The following is a 13,329-nucleotide window of genomic DNA, read 5'->3' as shown; positions in this document are numbered from 1 at the left end:
TTCTATATACCATTGTTGTATTTTCAAATTATCTTCCAATTTCCAGGTTGACATAATACATTTTTTTGCTACGGCTAGGGCTATCTTAACAAATCTTTTTTGTGCATCCTCCAAGTAAATTCCAAATTCTTTATTTTTTATGTTACTTAGGAGAAAGATCTCTGGATTCTTTGGTATATTGTTTTCTGTTATTTTATTTAATATCTGATTGAGATCATCCCAAAATTTTTCTACTCTCTCACATGTCCAGATTGCATGAATTGTTGTTCCCCTTCCTTTTTTACATCGAAAACATCTATCAGATACTGTTGGGTCCCATTTATTTAACTTTTGCGGTGTAATGTATAGTCTGTGTAACCAATTATATTGTATCATACGTAGCCTCGTATTTATTGTATTTCTCATCGTTCCAGAACATAATTTCTCCCATGTTTCCTTTTTTATCTTTATATTTAAATCTTGTTCCCATTTTTGTTTAGTTTTACCATTTGTTTCCTCATTCTCCTTTTCTTGCAGTTTAATATACATATTTGTTATAAATCATTTGATTAACATTGTATCTGTAATCACATATTCAAGGTTACTTCCCTCTGGTAAACTCAAATTGCTTCCTAATTTCTCTTTCAAGTAGGATCTCAGTTGGTAATATGCCAGCGCTGTATCTCCAGTTATATTGTACTTATCTCTCATTTGTTCAAAGGATAAGAATCTACTTCCTGAAAAACAATTTTCTATTCTTTTAATCCCTTTTTTTTCCCCATTTTCTAAAGGAAAGGTTGTCTATTGTAAAAGGGAGTAGCTTATTTTGCGTCAATATTAGTTTTGGTAATTGATAATTTGTTTTATTTCTTTCTACATGAATCTTCTTCCAAATATTGAGGAGATGATGTAATACTGGAGAAGTTCTATGTTGTACCAATTTTTCGTCCCATTTATATAATATGTGTTCAGGTATCTTTTCCCCTATTTTATCTAATTCTAATCTCGTCCAGTCTGGTTTTTCCCTTGTTTGATAAAAATCTGATAGGTATCTTAATTGTGCGGCTCTATAATAATTTTTGAAGTTTGGCAATTGTAAGCCTCCTTGTTTATACCATTCTGTTAATTTATCTAGTGCTATCCTCGGTTTCCCCCCTCTCCATAAAAATTTCCTTATTATTTTCTTTAACTCTTTGAAGAATTTTTCTGTCAGTTGTATTGGCAATGCCTGAAATAAGTATAGTATCCTTGGAAAAATGTTCATTTTAATACAGTTTATCCTTCCTATCAGTGTTAGTGGTAGCTCTTTCCAATGCTCTAAATCGTCCTGTAATTTTTTCATTAGTGGATTGTAATTGAGTTTATATAATTGGCCTAGATTTTTGTTTATTTGTACACCTAGGTATCTTATTGCCTGCATTTGCCATCTGAATGGGGATTCCTTCATAAATTTTGAGAAATCCGCGTTATTCATAGGCATTGCTTCACTTTTATTTACGTTTATCTTGTATCCCGACACTTCTCCATATTCCTTCAATTTCTTATATAATTCTTTTATTGATAGTTCTGGTTCTGTTAAGTACACTATCACATCATCCGCAAATAGACTGATTTTATATTCCCTGTCTTTTATTTTTATTCCTTTTATATTATTATCTATTCTTATCAATTCTGCTAGTGGTTCTATAGCTAGCGCAAACAATAACAGTGATAGTGGGCATCCCTGCCGCGTTGACCTGCTTAAGTTAAATTGCTTTGATACATGTCCATTTACTGTCACTTTCGCTAACGGTCCCTTATATAATGCTTTAATCCAATTAATATACTTCTCCGGTAAACTGAATTTTTGCAATACTTTGAACAAATAATTCCATTCTACTCTGTCGAAGGCCTTCTCTGCGTCTAAAGCAACTGCTACTGCAGGTGCTTTATTTCCTTCTACTGCATGAATTAAGTTAATAAATTTACAAATATTGTCTGTTGTGCGTCTTTTTTTGATAAATCCAGTTTGGTCTAAATTTACCATTTTCGGAACCTGTTCTGCTAATCTGTTTGCTAATAGTTTAGCTATTATCTTATAATCTGTGTTTAGCAAAGATATTGGTCTATATGACGCTGGTGAGAGTGGATCTTTCCCTTGTTTTAGTATCACTGTAATTATTGCTGTTTTACATGAATCTGGTAAGTTTTGTGTCTCATCAATCTGGTTGATTACATCCAGGAGGGGCGGTATTAATAAGTCTTTAAATGTTTTGTAGAATTCTATTGGGAGTCCATCCTCTCCTGGTGTCTTATTATTTGGTAATTTTTTTATTATCTCTTGTATTTCTACTGTTCCAAATGGTTCTGTTAATTTATTTTGTTCCTCTATTTGTAGTTTTGGTAGTTCCATTTTAGTCAAAAATTCATCTATTTTCCCTTCTTTCCCTTCGTTTTCAGTTCGGTATAATTGTTCATAGAATTCTCTGAAGTTTTCCTTAATTTCTTTTGGATTATATGTAATTTGTTTGTCTTTTTTCCTTGTTGCCAATACCATTTTCTTAGTTTGCTCTGTCTTAAGCTGCCATGCTAAGATTTTGTGTGTTTTTTCACCTAGTTCATAATATTTCTGTTTTGCCTTCATTATATTCTTCTCTACCTTATATATTTGTAATGTTTCATATTTTATTTTTTTATCCGCCAATTCTCTTCTTTTAGTTGTATCTTCCTTCATTGCTAATTTTTTTTCTATGTTTACTATTTCCCTTTCCAACTGCTCTGTTTCCTGATTATAGTCCTTCTTCATCTTGGTTACATAACTTATTATTTGCCCTCTAATGAATGCTTTCATTGCGTCCCATAGTATAAACTTATCTTCCACTGATTCCGTATTTACTTCAAAATACATTTTTAATTGTTTTTCAATAAATTCTCTAAAATCCTGTCTTTTAAGTAGCATGGAGTTTAATCTCCATCTATACATTCTTGGAGGGATGTCCTCTAGCTTTACTGTCAGTATTAAGGGTGAATGGTCCGATAGCATTCTCGCTTTATATTCTGTTTTTCTTACTCTATCCTGCATACTAGCTGATAACAAAAATAGGTCTATTCTTGAGTATATTTTATGTCTAGTCGAGTAGTATGAGTATTCCTTTTCTTTTGGGTTTTGTTTCCTCCATATATCCACAAGTTTCATTTCTTGCATTGATTTAATTATAAATTTGGTTACTTTGTTCTTCCTGTTAATTTTTTTCCCCGTTTTATCCATATTTGGATCCAAATTCAGATTGAAATCCCCTCCTATTAGTATGTTCCCTTGCGTATTAGCTACCTTCAAAAAGATATCTTGCATAAACTTTTGATCTTCTTCGTTAGGTGAATATATATTAAGTAGATTCCAAAGCTCCGAATATATCTGACATTTTATCATAACATATCTCCCTGCTGGATCTATTATTTCCTCTTCTATTTTAAATGGCACATTTTTGCTAATTAAATAGCCACTCCTCTTGCTTTTGAATTATACGATGCTGCTGTTACATGTCCTACCCAATCTCTCTTTAATTTCTTGTGCTCCAATTCAGTTAAGTGTGTTTCTTGGACAAATGCTATATCTATTTTTTCCTTTTTCAGTAAATTTAGTAGTTTCTTCCTTTTAATTTGGTTATGTATTCCATTAATATTTAAAGTCATATAGTTCAGCGTAGCCATTTTATATTTTGTTTATCTTCTCTTTCCGTTTTTCCATCATTACCTTTCCTCCTTTTCCATTTCTGTTTTCTTATTTTCAACTCTTTACAAGACAACATTCCTACAACATCCAACATTTTCCTTATTCTCCTATTTCTATCTTCTTTATCCCCAATCTCCCCTTCCCCTCCTGAGTTGTCCTTTATCCCTTGTCGGACAACCACATCTCCCCTCTCCATTTGGGTTTGCGAATCCACTCGCAAGCGTCAACTGATTTTGCAGTGACCACTATTTCCCCCCACCCAGCCCCCCCCAGAAAAGATTTCACTTTTCATATGTAACAAAGGTCACTCTTTTAATTCCCTCCTTATTCTCTCTATTCCATTACCTTCCCTTATTAATTCTTGTCTATACTATCTATATTTTCCTCTAAGTACAGATGCATTCACGTATGCACATTGTCTCCATTCACTCTTATACCTCTTTACCCGCATACATATCAATCGTGATCATTTTTACTCTCATTACCCGTCTTCATCCCTCAGTCTATTTTTGTAATTGTTCTGCAAATTTTCGTGCTTCTTCTGGATCCGAGAATAGTCTGTTTTGTTGTCCTGGAATAAATATTTTCAATACCGCTGGATGCTTCAGTATAAATTTATACCCTTTCTTCCATAAAATCTCCTTTGCTGTATTGAACTCTTTTCTCTTCTTTAGGAGTTCAAAACTTATATCTGGATAAATGAAGATTTTTTGCCCTTTATACTCCAGTGGTTTGCTGCCCTCTCTTACTTTTTCCATTGTCTTCTCCAGAACCTTTTCTCTTGTAGTATATCTTAGGAATTTTACTACAATAGATCTTGGTTTTTGTTGTGGTTGTGGTTTAGAGGCCAATACTCTATGTGCCCTTTCTATTTCCATTTCTTGCTGTAGTTCTGGACATCCTAGGGTCTTAGGGATCCAATCTTTTATAAACTCCCTCATATTCTTGCCTTCTTCATCTTCCTTAAGGCCCACTATCTTTATGTTATTTCTTCTGTTATAATTTTCCATTATATCTATTTTTTGAGCTAGTAGTTCTTGTGTCTCTTTAGTTTTTTTATTAGATTCCTCCAATTTCTTTTTTAAGTCTTCTACCTCCATTTCTGCTGCTACTGCCCGCTCTTCCATCTTGTCCATTTTCTTTCCCATTTCTGTTAAAGTCATCTCCATTTTATTTATTTTCTCTTCTGTGTTGTTTATTCTTTTTCTTAAATCCTTAAATTCCTGTGTTTGCCATTCTTTAAATGACTCCATGTATCCTTTAATAAGAGCAAGTATATCCTTTATCTTGTCTTTCCCTTCTTCTTCTATTTCCCTGTACTCTTCCTCTTCCTCTTCTTCTTCCTCTGGGTTGGCCATCTGTTGTTTCTTTGTTGCCCTTTTCTTCTCTTCTTTCTTGTTTCTATTGTCTTCTGTGGTCTCTTCTTGCTGCAGGTGTTCTGCAGCTGTCGTTGCCGGCTGTGGAGATCGACTCCCCAGCTGGTCCCCCCTCCCGTCGGTGTGTTTTTTTTCATGCGCATCGCGCATGCGCGACTCCTCGCGCATGTGCGGTTGCGCACTTTTACTCGGCTCTGCGAGCCATTGTTGTAGTTCTTTTTCTACCGACCTGAGGAAGTGGGCTTCTCTCTCCACAGCGGGCCTCTTCGGACAGGTAAGGCCTTCTCTTTCTTCCTCCGTTGTCTTCTCTTCCTCTCTTCTTACTGTTGATTTCGATTTTTCTTTTTTTGTCGCCATCTTCTTTCCACCTTTATACTCACTTTTCTTTAACTTTTATTTCTGTGCCTTTGTATTTTCTCTTGTTTTTCCCGACTTTTCTGGAGAGGGCTGGAGTTCACCGTCCGGCCACTACTCCATCACGTGACTCCTCCCCTCTGACAACTATTCTTATGTTTCATCAAGGTAGTTCATCTGATGTCATAAAAGATGATACATAAATTAAAGGGTATCGATCTGTCAGAACGCGGCAAATGTTAAAGGTTTCAGATTTGATCGGAGTGTCCTGCACAGCGACTTTGTGCAAGAGTTAAGGACTACAAATTAAGAACACATTAACAGCCGAAAAGATGGAGAGAGAAAGTGAATGCCAACCTGTTGCCACTGAGACCATAATAATGCCAGACAGGTGGTGTGATACAAGGCATCTCCAGTGCCTGCATTTGTGAGATCTAGCAAAGAGAACACGAGAACACAAGGAAACATATATTTTTAATTCAACACCTTACTGTGATCTGAAAAGCATCCCTGGAATGGATAGCAAGAGCAGATTTAATAATAAATTTTGAGAAGGAATTGTGTAATTAATTGAAGAGAAAATGTTTAGAGTTATGGGGGGAAAGTAGGTGATTAATTGGAGAGGTCTAATAATGACACGGGCACAATAGGGCTGTATGATATATGAGAGTTTATTGTCATATACAATGTACAAATGTATAGAAATTCTTACTTGCTGCAGACACACAGATGTGTAACATACTCTAACAATAGTATAAATTGCTACTATAATATGCCATAAGACAGAATGGTTCTCCTTTATGCTCTATTGTTCGACAATTCTATTTCCAGAATGAAAGCACATGATTGAAATTATGTCATACATACCGCATTAAGGTCTTGATCACTGATATTCACCACACAAAGGTCTGACTGATTATCCACACAGTGCAGCTCCATCTGTTAAGAACGACAAAGACATTGGTAGAAATTTGATAAGCCCCTAGTGAATCCTCTCTCGGAGTATGGGGTTCAGTTTTGGGCTCCTTATTTAAGGAAGGATGTGCTAGCATTGGAAAGGATTCAGAGAAAATTCACAAGAATGGTTCCTGGAATGAAGGGATTGGCATATGCAGAACGTTTGAAGGTTCATGGACTGTACTCCTTGGAGCTGAGAGGAATGAAGGAGGACCTCACAGAAGCATTCTGAATATTGAAAAGCCTGGACAGAGTAAAAGTGGCAAACTTGTTTCCCAAGAGGGCACAACTTCAGGATTGAAGGGCGACCATTTAAAACAGAGATGCAGAGGGATTTCTTTAGCCAGGGAGTGATGAGCCTCTGGAATCTGCCATGGGCAGATGTGGAGGCCAGATTGTTGAGTGTATTTAAGGCAGAGATTGACAGGTATCTGAATAGCCAGGTATCAAAGGACACGGGGAGAAGGCAGGGGAGTGGGGCTGTGAGAGAATGAATTTGCTCATGATAGAATGCTCGAGAGGACTTGATGGACCAAATGGTCTACTTCTTCTCCTATATATTATGGTCTCTCTTAGGACAATATACAGCTAAGAACATGGTCACTGCAGAGTCCATTTGAGCTCATTTTAGCATTTTCTACACAGTTTCCCAAAGATACTTGCACATATTCCTTCACCTGAAGTGGTATACTTGGCAAGGAGTGAATGGTGGCCATGCTGTTGAATAGGTCCATTCTCTCAAGGTGTGCACTCCAAAGAAATATAGGAGTGACCTGCTGTATTTCACCTTAAAAATACAAATTGTAGGTTTGCCTCAGTCTTCAACGGGTAGCAGAAGTTGTAAGTTTTGGAAAAAATTTCTCACTCACTTTCTCTTTATAAACAATTTCTCCCCTGCAGCCATCAGGCTCCTGAATTAACCCCACCACAGTGCTCTCATGCTGCGATTGCTTAGCGCTAATTGATCTTTCTTTTTACCGTAATTCTATACTCTATAATCTGTGTTGAGAAAGCACTGAGTTTGCAGATGGACTTCAATGGGGCAAAGAAATGGCAGATGGAATTCTGTGTAGAGAAGTGTATGATCATGCACTTTGGTGGAAAGAATAAAGGTGTAGGCTATATTCTAAAGGGCAAAAAGTTCAAAAAACAGAGGCCTAGAGGGATTTGGAGTCCTTGTACAAGGTTTCCTCAAGGTTAACTAGCAGGAAGAGGCAGTGGTAAGGAAGGCAAATGGAATACTAGCATTCATTTCCAGAGGGTTAGCATATAAAAGCAGAGATGTGATGTTGAGGCATTGGTCAGGCCACACTTGGAGCTCTGTGAGCAGTTTTGGCCTTATACAAAGTGAAACACAAAAGTTGTGGTTGTAGTAAAAACACACCAAAATGCTGGAGGAACTCAGCCAGTCTTTTCAGCATCCACAGGAGATAAAGATATATCACTGATTCTTTAAGGAATAAGCCAGAGCAGGAAATCTCAGAAAGTGTAAAGATTCAGACAATGCAGGTGGGGGGAGGAATCCAGACCAACAAAAGGAAGGATATGTTGGGACTAGAGAAGATCCAGAGGAGGTTCGCTAAAATGATACCCAAAATAAAAGAGTTATCATATGGGGAGGTTTTGAAGGCTTTGGGACTGTACTCACTGGAGTTTAGAAGGATGAGGGGGGGGATCTCAAATACTGAAAGGACTGGATAGAGTGGACGTGTAGAGAATCCTATGGTGGGCGAGTCTAGGACCAGAGGGCACAGCCTCAGAATATAAAAATGTCCTTTTAAAACAGAGATGAGCAGGAATGTCTTTCCCTAGATGGTGGAATTTGTTGCCACAAGGGTCTGTGGATGCCATGTCACTGGATATATTTAAGTTAGAGGTAGATGAATTCTTGATTAGGAAGGGAATCTGACCATTGATTTTTCTTCCACGGATGCTGCGTACCCCACAGAGTTCCTCCCACAGATTGTGTTTGGCTTCATCTGCAGACTTCTGTGTGTCTCCAGAGTGAGAACATAGGCTTGGATGTATGGTTTCTGATATCAGGTTCCCAAAACAGCCATTCTGTCCCAAATTCTGTCATGGGAGGAGAGAGATTACCAAAGGAAAAGATCCCAGGACCCTTTAAAACTTCCTGAAGAAATGCAGCATCTATAAATATAAAAAGACTGGAACTCAGTGGTCTTAAAACAACTGTGGAGGTAGGAAGGAGGATGATCAAAACATCAAGCATCTCCCTAAATCCACAGATGCTTCCTCACTTGCTGAGCTCCTCCAGCAGTCTGTTCTATTCTCTCCAAATAATAGTATCTGCAATCTCTTATCCTTCCATTTGATGCCAGGGAACCTCTAGCTCGTGACAATTCAAAGTGGAGAAGGAACGTTTGGGATGCATTAATGAAGGACCTCACAAATCATCCCGCCACCTGCCCCATCAACCAGTTCCTTGCCTATCTGTGGAGGAAGGAGCAGTTCCATTAGCCATCTTCGAATCACAACAGAGATGTGCAAGAGAGCCACCCTTCATCCCAAGGGACTGCCTAGAAGTCCCGGTAGCTGCTCCCTCTGGCAGAGACACTACTGCAAGAGCAAAGACCATGGAGATAGAAAAATTTCAGGTATTGTTTTGTACTCCAGGGAACAAAGGTTGACTTCCTGAATAGTGCAGTGATAAAAATGTGATAGAAAAATCACCAGGCCCTTAAAATTTTTTCTCTCATATTTTCTTCAAACTTTTTCACTTCTTAATGCTTAAAACATCTGGTACAATGGTACCAGAGAAAGGCTGTACAGTTGAAAGATCAGTTAAAAAAGTAGGAAAATTGAGAAACACAAGAATTGCAGATCTGAAACAAACATTGAGAAGCTGAAGTAAAAACACACAATGCTGGAAAGACTCAGCAGGTTAAACAGTGTCCTTTATGTCGCAAAGGCAGAAGCTGAAGGGTCTGATCATGTCTTGTGCGTCCATGGAGGGAAATGGACAATCACCGTTTTAGTCCTTCCAAGTGAAGCAACATTTCACATGTAAATCTGCAGGAGTCATCTGCTGCTTCCATTGTGATCTCTTCTACATCAGAGAGACTGGACCCAGACTGTGTGATCACTTCTGTTATGGGCCCAGAGGACTCTAAAACCCAGCAACAATAGAAATTCACCAAGGCAAATGGTTACTTAAACAAAAGTTACTTTTAATTTTCTTTAAACATAAAAACAGGATCAAACTTTAACTTATTACTATTAACTTAACTCCCTTCTAATTCTAATGTGTACAAGTCAGAAAAGTTCTTTGATTCACAGTCCAATCTCACTTTCTCATTCCTCCAAGTTCAACGGTATCAGGCAATTCTTATACTGTGCACAGAATTTTACAGCTATGAATTTTCACCAAGCTCTGGTGCTTATAGGTAATTGTTTACTGTACAGGAAGGTTCTTGTTGGTTTCGGAGAGAGATTTGTTGCTCGTTGGACACACACAAGCTGATTCCCTCCGATCAGCCATTTCAGTGTCTTCCCGAAGAAACTTGCCTCATTAGGATTTTCCAAATGATAACCTCTTCTGCTGTTCTTTTTGTTTCCCTTATTTCAGGTGAAACACTCTAGCCAGCCATTTCCTCTTGTAAGGACCACAGAGTTCCTCTTGTCTCCCTTATTTCAGGAGAAACATCTCTTCTTGTAGGGACTATAAGGGTTTTTCAACAGCCTGAACTCAGAACTCACAACCAGTCTTCAAAATGGGGTTTCAACAAGTTGCCAGCTTGCTATGATTCCAGAAACCAGGATGTTCTCGTGTTTTCTCTCTCTCTCTCTCTCTCTCTCTCTCCCTCCCTCCCTCTCAAATTGTGGCACTGGACCCAATCTTCTGAGTCTGTTCATCTGTTGCTTTAAAAACAATAATCCATTTATACCTGCTTTTGAAATTCTTTAACAAAACAGTCTTCCTTCTTTTATTGTCTTTGCTCTTGGTGCCTGCATGACTCATTTTCAGCAAAGCCTTTGCATTTTAAATGAGATCTTTTTTGTGAAGTGTTTGTGACCTACACTACCACCACAATCTATCTCCTTCAAAAACATTTCTATATACAATATAAAATATATGATCCTTCACACTTCATTGAGCATATTAGCTCTGTCCGCCACAATAGCAGCAATTTCCCAGCGTTGACCCATTTCAATTCCCCGCCTCCATGTCTATCCATAGTCTCATGCACTGCCAGACTGAGACCCCACCCATAAATTAGAGGGACAAAATCCAGTATTCCATCTGGATTGCATTAATATCAACTTCTCTGGTTTTCATTAGCCCCACCCCCTCTTCTAGTCCTATGTCTCCTTTCCTCTAGCACTCTCTCTCTCTCTCTCTCCCCATCCTTTTCCCTCCAGCTCTGCATTCACAGAACCACTCCCTCCCCACGATCAACTCTCACCTTTCCTCTCCTGTCCTTCTATGTCCAATGATCATCCTTTGTCTGTTGGTCTGTGCTCCTCACCCTGTTCTTCCTTTCCTTCTTACCAGCCTTTTAATTCAGGTGCCTGCCTGCTTTTTACTCATGGAATGAAACATGAAAGACTGGAGATGCTGTGATCGTAGTAAAAACACAGATGCTGGAGGACCTCAGCTGGTCTCGCAGCGTCCATAGGAGGTAAAGATTTATTACCAACAATTCGAGCCTGAGCCCTTCTTCAAGGTTTGATTAAAAAAGAGAGATAGGTGTCTTTATACCCTGATACCACCAAAGAAATTGGAGGAACAACACCTCATATTCTGTCCGACACCCTCCAACCGGATGGCATTAACATCGACTTCTCCTGTTTCCGTTAGAACCCCACCCCACTAATCTTTCCCCATGTCTCCTGTCCTTTAGCTCTCTCTCTCTCTTCCCTTTTCCCTCTGTCTTCTTTCACAGAGCCAAAATCATTTCTCACCTTTTCTCTCTCCTGTTCTTTTGCCACATCCAATTAACACCTTTTTTCTGTTCTCCTCTCCCTCCTATTCTCCCCCCTTTTACCCCTAGCCTTCTATAAAGATGCCCATCTCTCTTTTTTTACTCATATCTTTACAAAGGGCTCAGGCCTGAAATATAAGTAATATATCTTTACCTCCTCTGGATGCTGCAAGACCTGCTGAGTTCCTCCAGACTTTCTGTGTTTTTACTTAAGTCAACGTTTCAGGTCAGGACACTTTTTCAAGACTACTGAAGTTTATAGAAAGGCAGTGTGACGTGAGTTTGGAAGTTTTAGGTTAATAAAGAGTGGATTGTGACGATAAGGACATTTGAAAAGAGTGGGGGGGGGGTCATTCAGGGAAGAGTGCGGGAATCGACACGACCTGCATTGTCAGTTTTGGAGGAAATGGACGGTTTATTGAGATACTCACCAAATAATTCCCATCTAGTACTTTCTCATTGGCACAGTGAGGTTTGTAGGCCGGGCTTGGCGCAACAAGCGTCCTCTGGATTGGTGGCTTGGGGCCAAACACAGCCTGGAAACCCTTCTGCTTGGAACTTCTCTGAGCCTCCACCCAGTGCCCAGCACCTGTTAACAAAGCACACACATATTCTAAAATCTCCACTAACTTGATTGGAGATAGTTGGGAAATTCTGTCATTGCTGTAATTCGCTACGATTGAGTTTGTCCACATTATTTCCATGGTATAATTACCTTGTACACATTGCACTTTGGTAGAGAACCAATTTGTATTAATTTTTGTCCTATGTTTAATGATTGTAAATACATGTACTCTGTCTGCTGTGGGGATATGTTGTGTCTGGAGTGTTATATTATCTTCTCTGGTAGATTGGCAATTACATTAAATTAAATTAGACCTACAGGCCATTTCAGCCCACAAGTCCATGCCGCCCAATTTACACAACAATTAACCTACTTCGCTGGTACGTTTTGAATAGACTAAAAAAACACTAAAGGTTCACAGGGATTTTTGAAAATGAATCGAAAGAAGTTAATATGCAAGAATAGCAATCAATTTGGCAAGCTAATGATACATTAACTTTTTTTGCAAGAGGGTTGCAGTAAATGATTAAGACAGTCCTGCTGCAATGACATGGGGCTTTCATGACACCACATCTGAAGTACTGTACATAGTTTTGCTCACTCTCTCTTAAGGAAGAATGCACTTGCATGAAGGGAGTGTTCCACTCTTCAATCCTTAGACTGTCTACAGCTCAGGTAGAGTATAAAGGATTTTCATTGTTGGAAAGGACAGTGAGATGTAATAGTGTGGCCCAAGATGATTCCCAATGTAGGGAAGAGGGCACAGATTTAAGGTGAAAGGGGAAAGATTTAAAAGAGATCTGAGGGGCATCTTCTTCACACAGAGGGTGATGGATGTATAAAGCCAGAGGAAGTGGTTCAGGTGAATACAATTGAAATGTTTAAAAGGCAATGAGATAGGTGCGTAAATAGAAAAGATTTAGAGGGATCTGGGGCAAATGGGACAACCTTGGATAAACAACTTGGACAAGTTAGGCCAATATCTAAGCTATAAAATTCTAAGACAATGTTTAATCATGATGTTGCAGGTAGGAATTGTATAGAGGGTCAGGAATGGATTTTGGAAAGGGAATGGGAGCCAATAGAAAGAACAGGACAGAAACATCTTTGTAAAAGTCACAGTGGCCCCTGATGGATAATATAAAAAGGAAGCACTTACTCTGGTAACCGCCCTTGAAGATCTTCCTTATAGGAAAACAGTCCATTACAACATTTGTGCCATCATCTAGTTTATACTGCCCCTCAAAAGCCATCGGTGAAAAACAAAGATGAAGGGTTTACGTTTCTACAGCATCTTATATATCTTCTTTAGAATGTCTTGAGGACTGTAGAGCCAATTAAGTACTTTTGGTGCATAGTCACTGTAGGAATGCAGAAAACATAAGGCAAAATTAGAAAATGGTGAAAAAGCTATATTAGATTATGAGGGGCTGAGAGAGGGTG

The 13,329-nt window shown here is 38.5% G+C and overlaps 1 protein-coding gene across 1 annotated transcript in view; it reads right to left on the bottom strand.

Moving 5' to 3' along the window:
- The window catches only part of LOC138740096 (X-ray radiation resistance-associated protein 1-like), a 69,443-nt gene that overhangs the window by 29,217 nt on the left and 26,897 nt on the right, over nt 1-13,329 (bottom strand). The window contains exons 2-4 of the mRNA XM_069892512.1: nt 13,046-13,247; nt 11,753-11,910; nt 6,289-6,360 (exon numbers count right to left, since the gene is read on the bottom strand). Coding sequence (XP_069748613.1) covers nt 6,289-6,360; nt 11,753-11,910; nt 13,046-13,139 — 324 coding nt within the window. The 5' untranslated portion in view covers nt 13,140-13,247. The remainder of the gene's footprint in view (nt 1-6,288; nt 6,361-11,752; nt 11,911-13,045; nt 13,248-13,329) is intronic.

Source organism: Narcine bancroftii, chromosome 7 (genome assembly GCF_036971445.1).
Source record: "Narcine bancroftii isolate sNarBan1 chromosome 7, sNarBan1.hap1, whole genome shotgun sequence".
Taxonomy (NCBI): domain Eukaryota; kingdom Metazoa; phylum Chordata; class Chondrichthyes; order Torpediniformes; family Narcinidae; genus Narcine; species Narcine bancroftii.
Note: the sequence above shows the minus strand (reverse complement) of the source record. Positions and strands in the feature narration are given on the sequence as shown.